General features: G+C 43.3%; 1 protein-coding gene across 4 annotated transcripts in view; it reads right to left on the bottom strand.

Moving 5' to 3' along the window:
• The window catches only part of SLX4 (SLX4 structure-specific endonuclease subunit), a 391,720-nt gene that overhangs the window by 196,121 nt on the left and 170,875 nt on the right, over positions 1-24,724 (bottom strand). For all 4 annotated transcript variants that reach the window (XM_069210471.1, XM_069210473.1, XM_069210474.1 and 1 more), the window contains one exon: positions 20,617-20,714. In XM_069210471.1, the coding sequence (XP_069066572.1) occupies positions 20,617-20,714 (98 nt within the window). The remainder of the gene's footprint in view (positions 1-20,616; positions 20,715-24,724) is intronic.

Here is a 24,724-nt window from a genome sequence, read left to right as displayed (position 1 = left end):
GTGGATGCTGACTGGGACTTGGCTCTTTCTTTGGTGCGTGCGGTATCCTTTAATCATAGGTTTAAGCTGCTACATTTTAATCTTGTGCATAGAACATATCTTCAACCCCGTCGACTAAACAGGATCGACCCCAACTGTAGAGCGTGCTGCCCTACGTGTGGTATGTTTGATGCTTCCTTCCTTCATCTAGCTTGGGCCTGCAGGGCAGTATATGACTTTTGGCAGGCAGTAGTAGCAGCAATTGTGGACGCCAGGGGATTGAGGTTACGGGCAGCACCGATGACCTGTCTTCTGGGAGTGGTACGGAAGCCGCGAGGTTAGGGCATTCCATATAAATTGGCACAGCTCGCACTGGTGCTGGCCAAGCGTAGAGTAGCAATCAGCTGGATGAGATCCCAGAGCCCGATGGTCTACAGTTGGCTCAGGGAGTAATTGGAGTGGGGTCAGCCCAGGAGCAGACTATGCACCTGACACAAAGAGATGAGAAGGTACTCGCTGATGTAGCGGTTTGGGTAACCTTGCTGGAACGGTTCACGGGGGGAGGGGGACATAAGCTCCATAAGCAGTGCAGAGGATGAGGGGGTGGGGACTCTCCCTGTGTCCTATGACTAGGGGGCGGCCAACTGTGGTTTAGATATGTTCCTGCTTGCATAAGCTGTTTAATGTTTGGTCTCACAATGCTCAGATGCTCTGCCATCTGGGGTGGCGGGATGGAGGGTAATGTTCGTACAGTGGTTATGTCTCTCACATAACTTGAACTTGGACTTGAACGGCCCTCTGGTGCCCCTATGTAAGGATGATGTATTGTCTTGCTATTATCTGCACTGTACGTATGCTCTTGTTGGTTTTAATTTACCAAAACTCAATAAAAACAGTTTTAAAAAAAATAATAAATTACACAGGTACGCCTTCGCCCTTGTAAAAACAAAAAAAAATGTTTGAAATTGCAAGAGAAGTGCAGTAAAACATTACCAGAACTTTAATACAGAACTCTATGTATATCCATATGTTTTCAGTTAATATAATAATCCTTGCATTTACCAGGTATTGCAACAGTATGTGGAAATCTGTCAGAATGAGTGACTGCCCTTAGACCCAAGTGTGCTGCCTCTTTGCAGGTATCCATCTGGCAGCTCTTCAACCACTGCAGCCTCAGAATACCAAGCTGTGTCACTGGGCACAATGTTATTCTCTTCATGTCTGCTACATGAGACTGCTTCATGGTTTACCCACCATAAGCTTTATTTTGAGTGGTAATCAGATCCCCTGACAGCTTGAATTTTTAACACTTGTTCTGGTGTAATTTTTACCACATCTCATCTTCTCCACCGGCCCTGGTTATGTAACAGTACAGATCCTCTTAAGACCGTCTCAATGGAATGCAGACAGGTGTAGTGAATTTAGTTTCTTCTTTTCCTACTCTTGTGGGATTTTTTTTTTCTTCTGTTTATTGATTCTCATCTTGATTATCCCACATGAGATAGAATTGAAGCAATGTAAACCTTAAACATTAAGAAATCACAAGGGTTTCATAGTCCACATTGATATCGTACAAGGCTGGAAGGTCTGCTCCCATCCCCCTCCAAAAGGTCCAAGAACTATGTAAACCTAACATTCAGACGTTTCCCTCCCTGTGTAGTTGTGAGCGTCTGTGTAAGGCCCAGGACAAGGCCAGGCATGGCTCCAGAGTAATGTCTCAAAAGTCATTCCAACCTTGCCAGATTTTTAGATTTCTTTTGGTTTTTGACAATCACACGCCTGGCAGATCGGTTGCTCCAAGGCCAAACAGTGGTCCAAGCACTTAGCCCTCTTAGTAGTGGGTGTAGCCGGCGCCGATTTTCATATGTGGACGATGTCCCTTTTCACCATCACTAATCCCAGTTACAGTAATGGTCTACGATATCTGTTCCCCTCAATAACCTCGGGGGACCGGCCATCCCATTAACTCTCCCAAGGTGTCCAAGATGGATTTCCATTAAGTCGCTAGGGCAGGACATTTCCAGAAAGTATGCATCGACCTGAGCGGATCAGGCTCATTTTACAGGGACGTGTTCTTGTTATGCACCTTTGAAGGAGAAATTTGAACAATATCAGTCTAAACTGGGAGGTGATCGCTGCCTCACGCGGGGCCCATCACCTCTATCCAGTCTTCATCGTCAAGGGGGACCAAATCAGACTCCCATGCCTCTTGCACCACAGTCATAGAGTCTGGCATGTTCTGAACAAGCATGCTGTATATGTCCAACAATTTATGTTCGTTATTGTGAGTCAGAAGCAACTTGGCCTTCAAGGGCAAGTACTCAGGGACATAGCCCCCAGGAAGCACGTGCCAAAGTTGGAGGTATCTAAATAAATTGGGATTGGTGAAGGTCATATTCTGTTTCTCTTGTGGGAATCTTGACTAAAACTCAATAGCAATGTTACCTCCTTGACATGGTGTTTCTTAGCAAAATTTTCTTTAATATAACTCTGCATAGATTGCACCCTAGAAGCCACTGTTGACAAACTATTTGTCCTTCTGTTGCTTACCTCTCTTATCCAAGGGGCAGACTGAGGATCTATGAGATCTTTTACGCAACAGCAGAAATGGCGAATCCAGAGGTGTTGTGTGGTGTTATCAACTAGGCTCAAAGAGGGCAGACGTTTTCCCTCAGGAATTATTCCACTTCACAAACCATGGTTAGAGCTGTTTGCACACCCTCCTTCAGAAATGTATTCATGCGCTCAACTAGATCATTTGATGAAGGCGAGTAGAGAGCTACGTTGAGATGTGTAATGTGAAAACCACTGATGAAATCCTTCATGCAAGGTGAAGTAAAACGAGTGTCATTATTGATGACAAGATCCTCAAGTGCCCCTTCAATTCCAAAAATGTTCCATAAAAAATGTGCTTAAGGAATCAGTGTTGGAAACTGAAGTATAGTCAAAATATAATCATTTAGAAGAATAGTCCATCAACACCGTCATATATCTTTTAGTATTTGGTAATAGTTCAAATGGTCCAGCAAAATCAAGAGCTACTTTTTTCAAAGCCTCATTTGGTAACCATACCATATGAATAGGGGATTCATGATTTTGCAATGCTTGTCTCACACCAAGCAATTGGTACAGTCATTTATGAATTTGGCAACGTGAGATTTCATAGCTGGCCACAATTAATAGTGTTTGAGAGTTTTACTGGTGCTACTGACTCCTAAATTACCTTTATAATCTTCCTTAATCAGAACATTTCTGAGAGATACTAAAGGCAAACCAATATCAGACCGTAATAACACACCCTCCACAATAGAAAGGTCCTCAGAAACTTGAACAGATGGTCTTAACGAAACCTCCACATTTTTATCTTTGGACTAATCATCTTTCATGTACTTAACAATGGAATGCAAAATTAGATCTTGTTTGGAAGACTAACCACTCCTTGTGTGTGATTGTGCTTGTATCTCCCAAAATGTCATTAACAAGGGCAATCACACATTCATTCTCTTGTTCACTGTCTAAACACTCATCCACAACAGCTAATCCGGATAGACAGCCAGCCCACACTTTTTTCTACCAGGTATGTACTTTACAGTGAAATTATATTCCTGCAATTTGGAAAGCAACCTAACTAAATAGACTGATGCCTTTAGAGGACCATTCCCATCAAATAAATGTAGTTATTTGTGATCAATATACAAAATCTGAACCCCAAAATGTATGTTTTAAATCTTTCAACCACCCAACAGCAGGCTAGTGCCTCCTGCTCAATGATACTATAATGTATTTCAGGTGTACCGACTGAGAAAGAGGCAAAATAAACTGTATATTCTTTGTCCTGAGCAAACTGTGAAAACAGCTCCCAGACTAATTTGCTGGCATCAACTGTAATGATACACTTTCTGCAAGCAAAAAATGGAGACAAAGCTGGTGCAGGGATAGGTTCCTTAACCTTTTGAAATGCCTCATGCACTGAATCTGACCATATGTATTTCCCTCCCTTTTTAAGCAGATTTTTTAGCAGTTGAACAATGAAAGCATATCCCTGCACAAGACATTAGTACTCACTAAGCCCAAGGAAATAGTGAAACGTCCTTGTTGCAAAGTGGCTAGGCATCCTCAACTGCTTTAATTAAGGAATATTTAGGAGATATCTCACTGGGACTAATGAAATGCCCTACGTAATGGATATTTTTGGTCAGGAACTTACATTTGTCAGTGAAAAGAGTGAGGTCATATTCTTTAAATTTCCTAAAAACAGTTCCCAGAATTTGGTTGTGGCTAGTCAAGTATTTATTTGAAATATCATCTTGGAAGGCCTGCACTCCCATTACCCTTTCCAAGATGGGGTCCATCAGACGCTCAAAACACTAGCAGCAGATGCTGGATCAAAAGGGAATCTGGAAAATATGTAAGCGCCAATCGGGTGACAAAAGTAGTACGATCTTGGGAGTTCTCATCTAAAGGAACCTGATGGTACGCTGACTTGAGGTCTTATAATGAGGAAAACTTTGAGTCACCAATATTAGCTAAAAGGTTCTGTACTCTGGGAAGTGGGTGATAGTTAACCTAATATTCTTATTGAGACTATGAAGGTCAGCACATAAGCAAATCTCCCCATCTTTCTTGCGGACAATTAATATCAGGCTTACCCATTCAGAGGAGGCAGTGATTTTAATGATGCCATCCTTAACTATCTTCTCCAGAAGAGTCTTCAACTCTGCTCTAACATTCAGTGAAACTAGTCTGACTGTGTGTGACCGGTGTGGCATTTTCGTTTAATTTGATACTGTGAACATAATCTTTGATGAGCCCTATTTTGTCACTGAAGACTGCTGGAACACTTTTGACAATATCTTCAGCAGGGTTGTGTCCATCTACATTGACCACAGAAATGGGTATATTGGTTATTCTAACAGATGGGTCAGCACCTGGAACTAAAATGAGCCTTAATCTGGCAATATCCTGCCAATGTTGCTTCCCTTGATCGTTACATACATTTTAGTTAATGTTTTCCTGTAGTCAAACAAAGAATCCCACCATGTTGATGTCTTGATCACGACATGCTTTGGAATGTACATCTGGTGACTTTACCGCCACTTTTGAACCTCAAGGTAAGTTGAGCAATGTATCACATATAACGATTATAGGGCTTATGGGTCACACATCATGTCCAGAATGACAACTGAACCCAATGTTACCCGACACACAGAGTCTTTGATTTTTGTCAGGCACTCAACTCTACTCTGTGAACATTAACTGGGTTCTTACCAATCCTGCATACACTGTGAAAATGACCCATTTTTACTGCACTTTGTGTATCGTTTACCAACAGCTAGTCACTGTGCATAGCTACTGAGATGTACTGTGACTGGGATTCACACCTGAAACAGAAAGGGTCAGTATTGTGGGGCACAGATGTAGAATTTGTATCACTTATGTGAATAGCATCAATATAATCCTAACTCCCTACAGAATTTACAAATGTTGGTGCAGAGTGACCGTTCTCCTGAAACATCATGACTAGAAATAATTGACCTTTCAACACTTTTTAGCAAGATGAATAACCTTGTCTACTGAGGGATCTCTGCAGCCGAGGATCCTTTCCTGAATCATCTTAGAAAAACAACTGTACACAACTTGTTCCTGTATGTGTGTGTGTGTATATATATATATGTATATATCAAAAGATGCTCCAGAGTTACAGGTTGATGCCAAAGCTCTTAAATCAGAAATAAACTCTTCAACACTTCCATCATGTAACTGCTTCTTTTTGAAGAAACTACATCTTTCTAGTAGCACACTAGGTTCCTCTGCAAATTTCGCCTGTAGAAGTAATAGCTTCTGTTCAAATCTCCTAATTGACCAGATGGAGCAACCACTTTAGGCAAACTGTCAAAAAAGTGTTAGCATTTATGGCCTAAATTTCTATACACAATTGCAGCTTTGTGTTTTGGTTCAAATACATCAGCTCCAAAAGCAATCAAGTAATTTTCAAAAGATCTCAACCAAGCATTCAATTTGACAACTGATTTTCCTGGATGTTGAAGGAATGGTTAGATCTGCACAAAATGTGTAGAAGCCATGGTACTGAGTTGCTTAAAAACAGTCGGTAAGTGTTTTAAATTTACTAATAAAATGAAATCAAACAGTACAAATGAGGTGCTGTTACAAAAGTGCCAAACCATAATCACACATTGTGAGATTTTAGTCGAAAAAGAAATTGAATTAAGTCAACAGTACATCTGATGATTTAAAATTGAATTCAAAATGTACCAAAATGACACCACTGTCCAAAGCGAATAGAAACGGCCCAAAATTGGTTACCAATCCAAAATGGCCACCAAGCGTCTGTAGTGTGATGACGTGGTTTCCAGAAGATCCATAACTAAAAGCTGGCTCTACGACAATGAGCACGATCCAGTGCGCATGCTGAGACACATTGTAAATCACAAATCACATGCCATAATGCATGTTTGAAGACATACAGAGAGGAGGGTGCAGCAATTAGGGCTGTTTATCTGGAAAACAGCACAGCAACAAGAGGGTGCTCACCGCATGTTCAATACTGCAGGTTCAAACCACCTGCAACGATGATGCCATAAAATAGCAGCTGAATAAGCTTAAAGCAGGCATTTGCTCCATAAACGTGGTGTGGGCTCCTGAAATTGCCCTTGAATCGTCGCCAAATGTTGTGATGAAAAGTCTCACAAACTATGAGGTATGATATTACAAGTTTATTTCCTGTAATGAAATATAGCAGATAAGGAGCCCACATTCAGCCTACCTCCTTCGCCAGCTACTCAGAAAGATCTGGGACAACGAACACAGGAGACAGCACGGGCCCAGAAATACAAGTTGAAAGATAACAATTTGCTCCCTCTAACATGAGAGCTGTAGCAATATAAGAAACACATGTTTAATAATTACACAGGTACAACAATGCTGCTTCATAAAGATGGTGTATTAGACTAGCACATACTGAGGACACTTCTCTGCAGTGAGGTGTGGCTTCTGAACTGACAAGACCCAAATAGGCTGAAAGCAGTCTGGATTTGCTTATGTTCCTTTCTGGAAGGGGTGAAGCCTGATAGGTCTGAATGGACTGTTCCCATGAGCAGCAGGGTCAGTACTATTTGTATAAGGCAGGCCTTTGCCTAAAGTGGCACGGTGGGCAAAACATGAAGGACTAGAATTCAGCCCCAAGTGATTGCCAGTTGCTGAGGATAGCTCAAGCATTCCATTCATCACTTTGTTGCAATTAACACCCTAAATTATACAAGTATTCCCAGACATGTGTCCCATGGTCATTGTGCTGAAGGACTCAAGCTATACTCTACTGACTAAGCCCCAAAATTCTAACACAATCCTGGGCTTGATTGTGTTTTCTTCTGGATGAGGCCATGCGACCGTTCTGTAGGAACTGGTCTCATAAGGAGAAGGGTCATTACTGCATAAGGCAAGCCATAACCTAGAGTGGTATGGTAGGTGAAAATAATGTACCGGAATGCAGACCCCATAGATAGCCAGTTGCTGATAGGAATTTAAGCATTTCATCCATCATGTTGTTTTTTGTTAAATCAAAAAGAAAACAAGCTGGTGCCATGGAGATATAAAAAGGACCTTTTTAGTCTGAGGATCTCATCCTTAAGAAAATTTCGCCTGATGAGCTGAAGCCTCCAAGAGAGCAGAACTAATTTACAGAGAGGGAAGTTGCCATGGTTATCCTTGGAGATCAGCATTGCACCTCACACCAAACAGAAACTAAAAACAGAGAAACTGGAGGCAGCAATAAAAATGATGAGAACTAAACAGCAAGAAATGAGGATTAGGCCGACATCGTGAATCACCACATGTCAGCAGCTAAAAACGTAATACAAAGAAATAGAAATAGTGAGACGGGTCAGAAACCCATGCCCTTTAAGAATTGGACATGAAACTAGAGCTAATCTAGAATCTAACATTGAGACCCTAGAGAATTAGGCTAAAGTGGCTTCAGTATGGTTCTGGGATTACCTCCTACCACAGATGTGGGGAACTGACTGTGATGTGTTGTGTGATGTGGTACTAGAGGGGAATACTTCCATTTCATTATCTGTTCTACAGGAGAAAACTTGGGTCAATGGACAGTTCTTGATGAACAAGATAATTTCAAGCAATGTAAAGTACGTTATTTAACTTTCAAAGAGAGGGTCCATGAAGATGAACGGTTCTGAGCTAAAAAAACACAAATTCTGGACCCCATCTTAGGTACAGTAAGGCGAAGAGGAGTTTGGCAGGTCATTCAAAAAAGTTTCTAATACCTGGCTTTGTGGCACCGCTCCGGTTCCTGTTACATTTATGAATTCAAGAAGGTGAAAAATCACTCATGTTTGTTCAACATAACCCTAACAAAGACTACCTGCTATTGACAAAAAGGCATAGTCAACAGTCTGATTGGAGGACCTTGCGGATGGCAACCTTTGGATGGGCAGCAGTTTGGCACTGTTTAAAACATGGCCAGCATCATTCAAAACATGTGTTTGTGTTCCAATTCCAGATGGACAAGCATTTTCTACCATAGTATGAAATTACATGATTCAGGGAAATAAACAGTTTTAGCTCTTTACTGCTAAGGATGTAGGAGTTAATAGCTCTATCAAAGGTCTCAAAATGAGCAGTGTGGAGTTTGTTGGACCAATGCTGAATTCACCACTGGTGCAGGCTGAGGCATTGGTGCTGGGCTGATAGTGGCATACTGGGTTACCAACAGTTAAAACAAATAAACAAAAAGTTTGTACTGGCACTAACCAAGAATCGGTCCCAAAGATGAGGATGGGACGGACTGAGGCTCTAGGGAGGGTGCAGTCAAAGAGATATCAAGGTTTGCAATCATTCAACACAGAGGGAATAATTTAGCCCGAGCCTGATCTAAAACAAAAGCAATTCAGAAAACCAGCGGAAGAAAAATATAAAGGATAACCTGTTAACTGCTGGACCTACAGCTGTGTAGCAAAGTACAATGAAGATTTCTTTATTGAAAAAAAAAAGGAAATATATATATATATATATATATATATAGCAAGGGGCTGAGCAACAAGATCAAGCACTAGAAGGTCAGAACTGACCAAAAGTGTTATGAGGTACAGGTGAATGTGAGGGAGTTCCCAGCACCACAATCAACAACACCAATAAGAAGATTGTGTTACTACTGCAGCCTCTGGTGATACTAGAACGGGAAAGCAGCTACCAAACCACTTCAGTCTTTACAGGACCCTGGAAATGTCACAGGAAAGATGACGATGTCACTTTCAGTTTTAACCTGTTTTAATTGAACCTGGGCACGTCAAGCAGCTATGTTATGGCAAACTCCTTTTGATAAGATGCAGCCTAGAAGACCAAATAAGGGTAAAGCGGATGTTTTTTCTCTTACACGCTTAAAATTTGAACATTTCTAGGATCAATTTTCAAATATTACACTCAAACGGTGGGAAAATTAGCCCATGTGCACCCAAACTAGGTAGTGGTACCACAGTACAATACTTTTGGAAACATAACCAGGTGTGGCAAGCATGCCCATATCAGTGCTAACTGTGCATAAAGAATCACCCATATCCTGCTGGATAGGATACTGCATGGGTGGATCCATTAAGCAACACATTATCATCAATGCGAATGTTAAATGCCACAAGAGCCATAAAAAGGTAATCTCTGACAGAAAACAAATATTCCCATCCTCCAGCCCCCAAAGGTTGTATCAATAAGCATAGCAAGGAAGAACTATCGCTCTCTCTCTCTACCTTTGAAACAGCAGGTGTGCAATGTGTGAGTAACTGGGCCTTGGTGGGGCACGTGTGTGAGTGCTATAACAACCCCAGGCAAATTTAGTGTTTACAGTTCAAAGTCTAAGCTGATGTCTTTCTCGCACTGAATTCCCTGCATAGTAAGCATTTCTTGGCTAACCTGCAGAAGCGCCTTCTCTCTATTTATGCTCTGCATTTTGTTTGGCATTCCTGTTGTGATAGCTGTAGCATGCTTCCCTTATCATGGCTACAGAAAACAAGATATTTTAATATCCCTATCCTGATCCACATTATTCACCTTTCTGTTTGCTTGGTTGTTCTTTTCCTTTGATACTCTATTGCTTTGCTTTGATCCTTTGGGCTCTATCCTGACTTCTATTTCCAGTCATGGTCTACCACCATTTTCTCCACTCAATCCATTCTCTATAACCTTCTCCCTCTTTTGCCTTCGTAAACTGCCTCCATGTTACGCCGAAGTTATACTTTTTTTCTTATTTAAAGCCATGTATCCTAATTATCATCTTATCATTGCACTTCCATCTTTAAGCTGCCTTCTCAAACTTCCATGCCACTTGTATGACTTCCCCTACATTATTTACTTAATTGTGAGAAAAGTGGAAGAATTGTCTTTCTAGCATAGAATTCCACATAAGGAATTAGCTGTGGTGCCGGTACATCCATATGAAGTAGATTCTCAAACTGGCAATGCAGTTGTATGACATCGGCTACGTTATTTACTTACTTGTGAGATATGAGGAGGAATTGCCTTTCTAGAACAGAATTCCCCATAAGGAATTAGCTGTGGTGCTGGTATAGCCACATGCCTTAGATTTATATATGCTGATTCTCCATACCAGCACAGTGAGCGAAAAAGGAAGGGTGCCACTGTCTTCCAACTAACCAATGTAAGACTCAATGGTCTGGCACAACAGTGGCTTGGGGACTTCTGAAGATATCCAAAGGCAAGTCCACGCTGACAATGGGTGACTTAACATCTTGTTACACCACTTTAAGAGGTGCTACTGAGTACCAAACCTTTTCAGTTTGTCACAGGGCCATTTTATGTGACAACTTAATCAGACAAGCAGCATAGATTAACTGATAAAGCACATGCCTCTTTCTACAGCACCAAGGTACATATACCAATTGTGGCAATTTGAAGACCGATTAAAAAATCTATCAAGACAAGGACTGCATTTGATGGTGTACACTCAATAACAGTTTGATGGGAATTTCATATAGGAAGAAGTGTTTAGGATGCATGGCAATGGTCAGGGCCTGCTACACTTCAGCCCTCAGGGCATGTCTGGGGTGAGGAAAAGAACACCTTGGGGAAACGTCATAATCCCTTCCACAGAGAATGAGTGTTGAAATGAGTCTGAGACGTCATCTAGGGTCAGATCACCTGAACTGGTAACCAGGAACTAGCAGGGTTCTGCCAACTAAGTGACTGGGAAAATAAACCACACTTTCTCTTTCTAAACTCTATTGTATCCTGGAATCCACATTTGGATCTGTTCAATGAGGAACTCCTACATCACTAGAGATGTCACCATCTCAGATTCCAATGTTAAAAGAGAAGTGCAGACATATAATAAACCTTATACGTTGGAGGAGAAAGGTATAACTTCTTTAAAGGATGTCTAAAAGCAAAGCCCTGTGCAATAATATTGAGAGGCGGCACAGAGCAGTACATGGAAGAAATCAATCATGCATGATGCTATCATGATCGTCAGACAAACAGTCAAGGTATGGAACAACCCCAGAGGGCATTGCATTTTTCTGTAGAGGCCAGGGTTCCATGTGCTCAATCTATTAAAAATGTACTATAAAGATTGAAAACTTCTGACCATTTAGCAAACTGTTTTCATTTGAATGCCTTTGAAGCTATTTTTACCATTTCCCCTTCATTCCTGTAAGAGTCTCAGTGCCACTGTCGGCTCAGTTCTAGCTTACAGTTTTGCCTTCCTTTTTATTGTGGTTATTGAGAAATGGCTGAAACGTTGCACCTATCTTTTATCAATGTCCTAGAAGAATGGCTGAAATTTTAGTCTACCTATCAAATTTTCAGTGATTGTGGAATATTTTTAATATGCCCCTTAACATCGGTTCCTTCTTCTTTTTGGGTTATATATATTTCTTCTATAAGCTGCCTAACGTTTACATCTCTCATTTTAAATGATCATTCATGGAGGCAGTTCTTTCCACTTTGCTTCACATGTTTGGGGAAAAGTTAGAATGGAGTATACAAGAGTACTTGTGGTTTGCTTTTGCAACTAAGGTAAATATTGCATTGTACATTGAACTATGCTTCCGATTATAAGCAGATGCATTATATAAGTAAAAGTGTATATTACACCACAAGATACATACCTATATCACACCATATCATAACTGCTGTGTCTATATACATATAGATGCATACAGTGAAGGGGTTTTGCCTGGTATGGAAACGTTAAGAAATGTCATGATAAAGAGGTGCATACTTTCCCACAAGATAAATGTAAACATCAGACCATGTAAATAGAGCTGCTTCTATGCACGCACATATTGGTATTTATATATGGAGGTTTTCCCCAGCCAATAAAACTTTACCAAGGGTCATGTGCATACATGTATGCAGAAGTTAATTTCTTTTTTTGTTATACAAAATCCTCCTTTCAACCTTGTCCCATCCCTCCAAAATCTGACTCATCCCAAACCTTTCAGACTACTATGAACTCCCAAACATTCTCCTAAAACTCCCCCCTCCTTTGTCACACATTACACCAACTAAAAGACCCATGACCACTACTTACAAAAACAACTTTCTAATTCCCCATTTAAAATCGATTTCCATCATTCTATCCCTACTCTAGACTTTACTAAACACACAAAAACTTAAGAGCACAAACTTAACACAACAAATGCACAAGGAAAAAAAGCCTATTTTTAATCTACTATTAATTTCTGATCTGGATTACGGAATAGCGCTTCAACCACTCGACAAGGGCAGTAAGTACTACATAGCTTATAATTCTAATTTATAATTCCAATGTAGAGAAACAGGGTATAATCACAAAAGACAAATTAAAACAAGTGTAACAGAGCCCTGAATCTGCTGTACAGATTCTTGTGAATGACACGTAGATCCCAAGGCCTTGTGATCAGCAAAAAAATAATTCTACAATGCTCAAACATTTATTCCTCAGAAGAGACCATAGCACACAACGTCACTGCAGGCTTAAACCCCACTATGTTATGTTGTACTATGTAGTGCTGAGTACATGTGGAAGAACATAGTCCAATATATGATACCAATTGGGGATGGGACCTTTGAGCAAACAGAGATAACAATGGCAGGCATTAGACGGCCTAAGGACCACACAGCAACTCTTATCTTGAACTGTAAGCAGGCTACAACACAGTAAGCAATGGTTTCATACTTGAATTCCTGCAAAACTGGATGGAAGGATTGCATGTGTTCCGGAGTGGGTCCATTCCTTCCTCACTGAGCCACTAGATCACAAGAGTGCTCCTTTCCAATCTACTTGAAAAACAATAGATTGTGTCTCCTTATTGACCCTTTGTGTACGACATGAATGTGTCTAGGTACTCAAACAGCACCATCTATAATACTAGATGCATGCAGACAACACCTAAATAAATCTCCATTTAGAGAATGGAACTTGGACCCAGTGTAAAACTACGGTTTCCCTTTGTCTACAAATGAGAGCATTCTAATCATTCCGGATATGCCTTAATACTTGTAAGACAAAGTTTCTGATTCCAGGTTGCACAGATAATCACACTACTCATCAGGAATCAATGATACCTGGGAGATACCAGAAAATGAACCAAAGAGGTCGTTTGCCATGGGGCTTTCCTTCAGACCACAGAAACACAGTAGTTAAACATGCATGCTTCACACGAACAAGTTACTTTCCTTCTGGAACGATTTATCTGGTAGAAGGACATTCTAGTTGCAGATTCCTTACTTTAGAATTTCCCCCAGGCATCAGACTGGATCCAGAGATTGTTCTTCGAGCAGTACTCTTGTGCGCCGTCAGACAGAGTCGGTCAACTCAGCATCCGTAGTTGGCATCATGGTTGCCATGATGACGCCGCAGTCGTATATAGGCACCACCCGGCGTGCTGATGTCAGTTTCTTTTCAAAACTTTTCATGCCAGAAGCGTGCAGCCATGAAGAACATAGTGTGCCTGAACTAGGGCCCTCAAAGGGAAGTCCCTTTCCATTTAAATCAGTTCACAGAGCGGGGAGGATAGGTGGGTTGGTAAGCGCAACTAGAATATGTCTCTACCAGATGAATCGTTACCAAAGGTAAGTAGATACCCAAGCAATACCATCCCTGGAGGTGGGTCTGCGAACCAAGTTCATACTAGAAAATCCTTCAGGACCGAATAACCAAAGTAGCCATCCCTGCGGACCTGACTGTCCAGGCAGTAGTGTTTCATGAATGTGTGCAGGGATGCCCCAGCTGCTGACTGGAAAATTTCCAGGACTGGAACTCTGCATGCTAATGCTGTGATTGCAGCAGTTGCTTTGGTGGAGTGAGCACGCCAACCCTCAGGGAGTTGCTTCTTAGCTAAGGCATAGCACATTTTGATGCATAGAACAACCCATCAAGAGATGGTCCTTTTCTGCACCGCTCGTCCTTTCTTCGCACCCACATAACCAACAAAGAGTTGATCGTCCACCCAGAAGTCTTTGGTACGATCGAGGTAGAACAGCAACTCTCTTTTTGGATCCAGGTGGTGGAGACTCTCCTCTTCATGAGAAGGATGTGGGGGTGTGTGAAAAGTAGGTAAGGTGATAGATTGGCCTACATTATAGGGCACAACCACTTTAGGGAGGAAAGAGGCCCTGGTTCGAAGTACTACTTTATCAGGATGGATAGAGAGAAAGGGTGGCTTCGAAGAAGGAGCTTGCAGCCCACTAACTCTGCGTGCAGAGGTGATGGCAATAAGAGAGGCTGTCTTTAAAGTGAGAAGCACCAGAGGACAATTATGAAGTGGCTCAAAGGTAAGTGAGTACCAAGTTCAAGTCCCACTCGGGCATTATGAACGGGGTAGGTGGAAACATGTGGGTAAGCCACTTGAGAAACCTCCCAACAATGGGAGATTTAAACAAGGAGGGTTGATCAGGTAGCGTGAGGAAAGCAAAAATGGACAGGTGGTCTTAAGGGTTATCTAAGCAGAACCCTGCTGGACAAGAGAGAGAGCAGACAAAAGAACCTCAGACAGAGGTGCAGAGAAAGGATCAACAGACTTGTTGGTTCACCGTGCCACAAAACGACAGGCGTATGCTGTTTTGGTGGAGGGACGCCTGGCTGCCAAGATAACACTGCAGACTAGGGGCAGAAGGTTGAAAGCTGTCAACTGTCACAACTCAATCTCCACGCAAGGAGGCGGAGACTGGACAGGTTCGGGTGGGGAACCGTCCCCTGCTGCTGCAAAGAAGACCCTCCCGAAGAGGGAGTCTGAGTGGAGAATCGATGTCCATACTCAGAAGCTTGGGATATCATATTCTTCATGTCCAGTACAGAGCCACAAGAATTTCTTGGGCATGGTGGTTCTTGATCTTCTTGACAACTCTGGGAAGAAGTGATATTATCAGGCTATAGAAGGCCTGAGCTCCACTCAAGGTGAAAAGCATTGCTGAGCGAGTGCCGCCTTGGAAAATTCAGCGTGCAAATCAGCTGACATTCAGCATTCTCTGCGGAGGCCAACAGATGTAACCAAAGTTCTCCCCACTGCTGAAAGAGACCTTGCGCAACCTCCAGATGAAGATACTATTTGTAATAGACCATGCACTGACGGCTGAGTTTGTCAGCTCTCGCGTTCAGAGATTCCGCAAGATGTTGAACCATTAGGGATATGCCCTATCGTTCCAGCCATGTCCAGAGATGTAGAGCCTCCTGACAAAGGGCCCACAACCCTATCCCGCTTGTTGTAGTACCCCATGGCGGTGGTGTTGGCCGTGAATACCTGCACCACTTTCCCTTAGAGAGCGAAGGAATGCTTTCAATGCAAGCCTGATCGCCCTGAGCTCCAGAAGACTGATGTGGAGCCTGGACTCCAATAGAGACCAGACACCTCTGAGCTCCACCTCACCCATGCTGCTGCCCTGAGCCAGAGTGAGCATTTTGAACTTCTCCTTTGTGAGGAAGGTATTGAGGGACTGGAGGTCTAGGATAGGGCGAAGGCCCTTGTCATTTTTAGGTGCCAGAAAGTAGCGGGCATAACAACCACAACCTACTTCTGACACAGGGACCCTTTCTATGGCTCCATTGGCCACGAGAGACGTAAGTTCCTCATGGAGAAGTGCCAAGTGATCCTCCATCATCCGATCACAGGATGGTGGCATGTCCGGAGGGGTAGTTTTGAAGGGGAGGGATCTGCCTCTTCAGACTATTTGCAAAACCGATCTGTCCTTTGTGATGGATTCCAATGGGGCAGGTGCTGGTGAATCTTGCCTCCAACTGGTCCGGGATGGAAGGATGGACTAGGTAGTTTTGGAGGCTGCAGCTGTGGTGGGGTGGGGTAGACTGCGCCGACCACTGGCTACCTGATCCACAGGCATGTTGGATCCCACGTATGTGGCTGGGCAGAGGCTGGGCAGCATGCACGGCACGGTGGCTGGAGGGAAATGTATGCGTTTGGGTGCCCCTTCTGTAGCCACTAATGGGGTGAAAAGCAGACTGAGGGGGCGAGGAGCAGCTGCGAGGCCAAGGGACCGAGCCATAGCCCAGGACTCCTTAAAGCACTGGAGCGCTAAGTCCACTTTGCTATGGAAGGGCATGTCCATAAGCGATTGCTGGACATCCCCTGAAAAGCCAGACGTCCTCAACCAAGCATGGCGCCTCAAGGCCACTGTCAATTCAACTGATCTTCCTAGTGTGTCGGTCGTGTCCAGCCCACAACATATTTTAAACTTGGCTGCATCTCTCCTGCGGGCAACAGCTTGGGAGACAATGGTCTGGGCCTCCTCCCAGACCTGTGGCACCACCTGCGCGACCGTATCCCATAAAGTAATGGAATAGCAGCCCAAAGGACATGGGGTGTTCACGGACCCCAAAGCCAGACTGGAGGAAGAGAACAACTTATTCCCAAGTTAGTCCAATTTTTTTTGATTCCCTATCCGGGTGTGCAGATTGGAATACACCAGAAGAGGAAGAAGTCTGGCGTAGGGTGTTGGGTCAGGAATTTAGGGTTATTAGGCGCAGGCCTAGGTCTGCGGTCGATTGCCCTGTTGAAAGGAACCCCTGTGCTGGGATTGGACCATATTCCCAGTAGGACACCAGTGAGAGCTTCATTAAAGGGCAAGGAGTTCTGATGTAGAAGCCCCAGGCTGAAGCACCTCAGTCAGGAGGTTATAGTCTTGACTGCCACTCTTCTCACCACATTGATTAAGAGGCTCCCTCCTCCATACCCAAGGTAGGGGGAGAAAGCATGCCCGTGACAGGAGAGATATGTAGACCACTGGTCCAGCCCAATTCCTGAGCCCAGCCCAGTTCAGGAGCTTCCAGCTGGAATTCTATAGGGTCCTACGACCCCCCCCCACACTCTCACGTATCCAAACTATTAGTATAAGTGTCAGGATCCAATCTGGGGAAGATGGGCCCCGTTGAAGACAGAATCGGAGTCAAGTGATGTTGGTCCCGGTCGGAGTCGGGAATGAGAAGAGGGGAGGGGGGGGGGGGAGTCGACGTCGATCGTGGTCCTGACCCGCGACGGAAGCGTTAACGTCTTTGCCAGTACCGGGAAAAGGTGCGATGGCTCGACCAGCGTCTACACAGATCCGATAACGGATCCTGAAGTGCCCTCCGGAGCCAAGGCTGAAGCTACCAGTGCAGAAACAGAGGCCCCCCCCCCCCCCTAACCCTCCTGGGCCTATAATCATCACAGGTTGGTCGGTTTTCCCAAAAATAAAGCACATGTCCTCACAAAACTGTGTTGGGTAGAGGTGACTCTGGCTCCCAGAAACTCGGGGAGGTGCGGAACCGACAGTAGCAGGCTCCAAGGACGGAGGCCTGGAGCATCTACGCTCCTCCTGCATCGCATTGTCCGAGTGACAGGATGAAGTCGAAGAACGTTTGTTCTTCTTCGACTTCTTGTGACCCGAATGTCCAGAGGACTTCGAAGTAGGACAAAAACGAATAGCGGTGGCTCTGTGAGCAGTCTCAAGACCTCCCTCTCAAATGAGACGAGGAGCGACATGGAGCTGAGCACCCGGCAACCAAGAGCTTTAGGGACCACTCCCTAAAAGCCTTCAGGTTCATGGCATGGCACGCAGAGCACAACTTCGGGTCATGGTCGCACTCCAAGCACCACAAGCACACGAGGTGTGGATCAGTCACCGACATCATGCGGTGACAGGAGTCGCACAGTTTGAAACCATTTTTATGGAAAGACATATTGACGCACCAAGAGAGTCAAAACTTCAACAAAAGGTCTAAAAGTGACTGAAGGTAGCACTTGTCCGGATGTGCGCTTAGGCTGGCGCAGAAAAAAAAAAAGAACCGACATCAGTGCACCGGGGTGGGGCCTATATACGACCACGATGTCATCATGGAGACAACAACGGACACTGAGTCAACCAGCACCACCTGACGGCGTGCAAGGGTATTGCTCAAAGAAAAATCTCCAGATCCAGTCTGATGCCTGGGGGAAATTCTAAGGTAAGGAATCTGCAACTAGAAGTCTCTGTCAGAATTAGCATGCTTTGACAGTGTTACTCCTTCATCAGTCCAGTTAACCAAGTAATTTTTCATGGAAACTTGAGGGCCCAGTATAAAAGCCGTACACATCCTTGGTGCACAACCCCCAAATAATGGCGCTCTGTGCCCCGTTTAGAAACTAACAAAGGAAGGGTGCTGGCCCTCACAAAGTCTATGCCTATACAGCAGACAGTCACAAGTGATAAGTGAAATCACAATCCATCAAGTTGCACTTGGACATCTCAGAGTGTAAGTGCTACATGGAACTGTATCACAACTTGTGTAAATCTTCTAGGGCTGGGGTGCAGACTATATATGCACTCATCCTGCTAGTGCTGCTACAATGACATGGGGTCTGCACCCTTTGGAAGGTGGCAGGAACTCAGCTTATCCCTGCCAAAAGAAATTATAGTTTTTCTCTCCTCAATGAGATTAATGGTGCTCAAAAGAGGCCCTATGGCACTTGGGGGCATTCGCGCATGTGCTTGGAGCGTTTGTGTACACTGTTATTAGCAGTATGCATATTAATAAACAAAGTTCCTTATTTACAAACAACACAGCATAATGAAAATGAGGAAAACAATTGCATATAAATGTACGTGACCTACAAGCATGAAGATGCATTCACAATTACAGAAAGTAACATACTCGCCATTCTGTAATATACAAATACAGAGGTCCACAAAAATTGCAACAAAAGCTACCTGAATAGAGGCTACAAGTTATTAGATGTTGCACATACAAAACGAGGTGATCCAATGTGCCTTAACATGAAAATACAGGGCACACTATACTCATCCTGAATCATTCCAATTACTCCCTATGAACATAAAATAATACTATATTTATTATGGAAAGTGAGCTTTATAAAAGTATAGCAAGGTATTGCATTGAAGCATTTTTGTCTTTTTAACTACCCTGGTTCCCAAAGTTCTCTCTTCTGCCGGCACAAATTCAACAAATTTAACATCACCGATCAAATTATAATATAGAATTATTATTTGTGAAGAAGTACAGAGAAAGTGAAAACAGCGCCTCTTCAAATAGTTTTAGCAAAGATATTTATTGTTTTTCAAGTCTCTTTCTGATGCAGAACTCTTCCATGTCTTTTATGGTTCAGCAGATTATCTAAAATTATGCCTTGAACAACTGTTATTAAAAATTAGATTAGGTTTGGTGTAGAAGAAAAATCGAACTAATTGGCTTTTGGAGGGAGATAAGAAAAGGAATATTGCGGATGTAATCGTTGCTGCATAGATGATTTGAAGCACTTTTATTAAGCTCTTTTATAAAGACATGCAGAAAATATGTCTGAATCCAGTAGTGACACAAAGTGGTATAATGCTGATGAACTATAGCTGGGTGCAGCTAGGTGATAAAGAAGGACTAAAGTGTAAACCATGGAATCCCGAGTCACGAGGTTGAATCATGCTTTTGATGTTTGATGCTTCTGAGCAAATCATTTTATTACCTATGGCTCACTCTGTGACAGTGAGGCACAGTGTGCTACTTAGCCCCATCCAAATTACACCCCCACTCTCTCTCAACCCCTAGCCACTATCCATCAAATCTTGTTTTATATAAAGCAGTCTCACCTGGACCCCCCAACACCAGTGTTCTATGAAAATCACATCAACAAAGCTTACATATTATTACACATTATATGCTCATCTACTTGCGATTGCAAGAAGTCACTGGGGTACCATGCATAAGTACATTATCTATTCATGGTCTTAACGAAGTGCTAGTGACACTGGACAATAATTCTAAATAGCGGAACTCCACATGGAGACCAAGATGAAGGAAACGGATACAGAATAAACAGCCTTGAGTTTTTTTTGCCACAATTGATTGATTAACAATATGGGATGCTGGTGTCTACATTGAGGATTCACCATTCATACTTCATCTCTGGTGACTAATACACAGAGTAGCTGATGCGATTCCATAAAAGTAGACTACAGTCTAAATCAAAAAGGTTTGTCCTTGCATGCATAGTGGTTTAACTGCGTGCAGATTTTTTTAACCATGTCTTAGCATAACATTCATACAACCCACGAATGGCACTGTTGGAAGGAAAAACAAAAAATCTCTTGTTTGGTGGAGGCAGGACACAAAACACATTTTTCAGCACTTACTGGTGTGCGATGGCAGCTGCTCCTTCTCATCTTCTTGCTCTCCCTGAGAGATGGCACAAAGCCGCTTGGTGTAATATCACTGGCCTCAGACTCTTTTCCTGTAAAAACAGGAGAACTGAAAAATATTGTTTGCATCAACTTTTCCATTTCCTACATGCACAGGCTTTGATTCCTTCACAAAACCCTCAATTCCAACACAAGGCTGTGTAATGTATTGGCTAGTAGGAGAGGTCAAATCTAGTAGCACAATAGGGGAGCTGAGGGCAAGCAGGATCGGCCAACTAGCTTAACACTGGGTGGATTTGCTATTTTTCCGGCTCCTAAGCCCAGATAAGCACACAGCTCACCGTCTTTCCTGTCCTTGTTTAAGTCTGCACATTCTATATGCTCCAAAAATACAAAAAGCAAATGAATGTTTTACTACTATTGTTTTATCTGGCCTTTAAAATGCGTTTGAGAGCATAAACAGATATGGGCTACAAAACTGTTAAAAGTAAAGCAATACTCTAGTCCAATGTTGCAACTGCGGCAACTGAATTTAAGAGGTTTTGGTAACCTTACTCAGTTTTCAATAAACATTAGGCACGTACTGGCAGAACAGATCCTCTCCAACTACCGCCCCATCTCCCTGCTCCCGTTCCCCGCCAAGGTTGCAGAGAAATTGGTCAACACTCGCCTATCCCACTTCCTCGAAGCAACCAACACCCTTGACCCCTCACAATCTGGGTTCCGCAAGAACCACAGCACAGAAACCGCCCTCATCGCTTGCACTGACGACATCAGGACCAAAGTCGACAAAGGCGAGACCGTCGCACTCATCCTCCTAGACCTCTCCCCAGCTTTTGACACCGTCTGCCACCACACACTCCGCACACGCCTCCACAACGTAGGCATCCGCCACAAAGCCTTAGACTGGCTCTCTTCCTTCCTCACCGACCGAACCCAGAGAGTCCGCCTCCCGCCCTTCCACTACAACACTACCAAGATCACCTGCGGAGTCCCCCAAGGGTCCTCCCTCAGCCCCACACTCTTCAACATCTACATGATCCCCCTAGCCAACATTTTCCGAGCACACGGAATCACCATCCTCTCATATGAATGACACCCAACTCATCCTCTCCCTCACCCGCAACCCCACCACCGCCAAAACCAACCTACACGCCGCTCTCCTAGACACCGCCAACTGGATGACCACTAACCATCTCAAGCTCAACTCAAACAAAACCAAAGTCATCATCTTCGGCCCCAACAAAACCACATGGGACGACTCCTGGTGGCCCACTGCCCTAGGCCCCGCACCCACCCCCGCAACCCACGCACACAACCTCGGCATCATCCTCGACCCCTCCCTCTCCATGACACAGCAAATCAATGCTCTGACCTCCTCCTGCTTCCACACACTCCGCATCCTGAAAAAGTCTTTCAAATGGATCCCCCCAGAAACCAGAAAGACAGTCACCCACGCACTCATCAGCAGCAGACTGGACTACGGCAACGCCCTCTACGCCGGCAACACACTCAAACTCAAACGCAAACTCCAAAGAATCCAGAACACAGCCGCGCGCCTCGTCCTTGGCCTCCCCCGACACGAACGAATCTCACCACACCTCAAATCCCTACACTGGCTCCCCATAGACAAGAGAATCACATTCAAGATCCTCATCCACGCACACAAATGCCTCCACAACACCGGCCCAACCTACCTCAATGAAAGAGTAAACTTCCACACTCCCACATGCAACCTCCGATCAGCCGACCTCGCCCTAGCCACAGTCCCCTGCATACAGCACACCACCACAGGAGGCAGGTCCTTCTCCTACCTCACCCCCAAAACCTGGAACGCCCTCCCCATCGAACTTCGCAAAACCAAAGACCTACTGGTCTTCAGAAAGAACCTCAAGACTTGGCTGTTCGACCAGTGACCCTCCCTGACCCCCCCAAACCCCTCCACCCAGTTCCCACCTCCAGCGCCTTGAGACCCTCACAGGTGAGTAGCGCGCTCTACAAATTTCTTTGATTGATTGATTGAACTCCACAACAATCAAGCCAATACCCCAAACTATTTTGTTAATGCATCACATTTATACTACTTTCCAATAATGTGGTTTTTGGTGTCAAAATCCTTGCTAGGCTTGCTATTATCATCAAATAACTTTGAAAGCTGCAGTCACAACAAAGGGGTTGATTTTTAATATCACAATAAAATATTGCTAGTTTGAAAACTGGGTTGTAATTTTGTAGGTTTACACATAGACCAAATTAGGCTGTTCAACTACCCAGATAAACCATGAGAGCCAAACTTGGAGTGGAATGCCCCCCTCGCAAAAAGAAATACATGCAAAATCCATAAAGAATCCATAATATATTTTCCAAGCACTGGTTTTCTGAAATTCTAGTTACACCAGATTAAGAAGGCCAAATCCCTCATTTTGGAGAAGAAATCAATTTACTGGCAGGGAGTGGAGAACACACCTCTTGCAAAGACCTTGACTAGCTCAATGTTTCAGTTCTGTAGAACACATTCATCTCGCTGTGAGAGAAGCATATCTTGATTGTACACAGCTTTTATATCACTCGCATGGAAAACTGTGTTCCTAGCTGCCTAGTTCCTAATTGAAGGAGCACAGCATAAGACGCAGACAAACGTATTCTTTGCACACCAGGGAAGGTGCAAACAGCACAGTTTCTATTTCTATGCCTCATCTAGTCTTCTCTGCAGAAGAACTGCTAGAAGCCGCTTCAGAAACACAACCAGGTTGCGGACCAAAGACACGCTATTTATGTAAAACGTCTTTGCTCCCTTTCATATATGAAGGGCTCAAGTTCATATGATATACCTCACATATGCAATCAATCTACTATAACCACAGCAATAAGCCATAATACACTGTAGGTATGATATATGGAAATCTTGACTTTATTCATTTGGTTTTATGCTTTGTAACAAATTATCATATTCTAACTGATCGTTAAATTGTTCATTATAAATCACATTTATTGATGTTTTTGACCTAGGATTATGGGTCACAGGATGCACAATATACTTGACTGACTGGCTAACAATAAAAGATACCTGAAGCCCCACCATGGGAGGGTATGGAAACAGTGGCTTTGAAGGATGTGATGTACATCAGGCTCTAGAGGATTTTTTTTTTTTTTAGAAGTTAAAGCGTCAGTGGAACATCTTGACTGTATATGCGGCATTTAGAGAACTCTGTTGGACTGTGACACTCCTTACACACAAATGTTAGATGGTGGCCTGGCTACCCCACAAAATCAACTTCAATAGCTGGAACCTCAAGTTCTGAGATGCCCTGCAGATTTAGAGGGGATGAGGTAGGACCAAAGGCACATTTAAACAAGTAAGATGGACTGTCTGGAATACCCAAGCAGGCAGCATAATGAAGGGGACAAATTATGGGCAACGCCAGTTGTACTTGTAATAGTCAGTGTGGGTCTTCCACTGTTATTTATTAGATATAATGAAACAGGTTAGTTAGTTAAGGAGAGGAGGGGAGACTGTAGAGGATTTTCAAAAAAGACTTTGAGTGCACAAAAAGTTAGTATGAATCGTAAACTGAGGGGAGGTTTAGAGACGTCGGGGTAGCAGACACAGCTGAAAAGTATAGAGATGCTAGTGCAGTAATCTGGTGAGGTTGATATCACGTGATCAATTAAGAACATGAGCAACATTTAACAGAGGATGACATTTTTACTTGATCATGCTTAATCATTGATGATGCAGAAATTATTTGGAAGTTGGCAATTGTTTTATTAGAAGCAAACAACAGGACTGAACAGAAGTGTGTTTAAAAACATGTCAAACACTATTTGAATTTTTCCACTACAAGTGGACTAAACATTAACAAAATCTTTCTTACGTCATTGTTTTTCCTAATAAAACTGTTTAGAAAGCTGCATTCAGATAAGTGTTTACAGCAGGTGTGATGTGGTATTAAAAAAGGAGAATTCTTTGCAAAATTACAGCATGTGAAATTAAATATGCACATTCAAATTGTATATTAGCGAGTGAATCCCCCCGTCATGGATTGGATAATAAGGTAGCCTACTTCATGTTTTTCTCTGCAAAAAGAATCCTGTTTGAATT

The sequence above is a fragment of the Pleurodeles waltl genome, chromosome 10 (genome assembly GCF_031143425.1).
Source record: "Pleurodeles waltl isolate 20211129_DDA chromosome 10, aPleWal1.hap1.20221129, whole genome shotgun sequence".
NCBI classification, from domain to species: domain Eukaryota; kingdom Metazoa; phylum Chordata; class Amphibia; order Caudata; family Salamandridae; genus Pleurodeles; species Pleurodeles waltl.
Note: the sequence above shows the minus strand (reverse complement) of the source record. Positions and strands in the feature narration are given on the sequence as shown.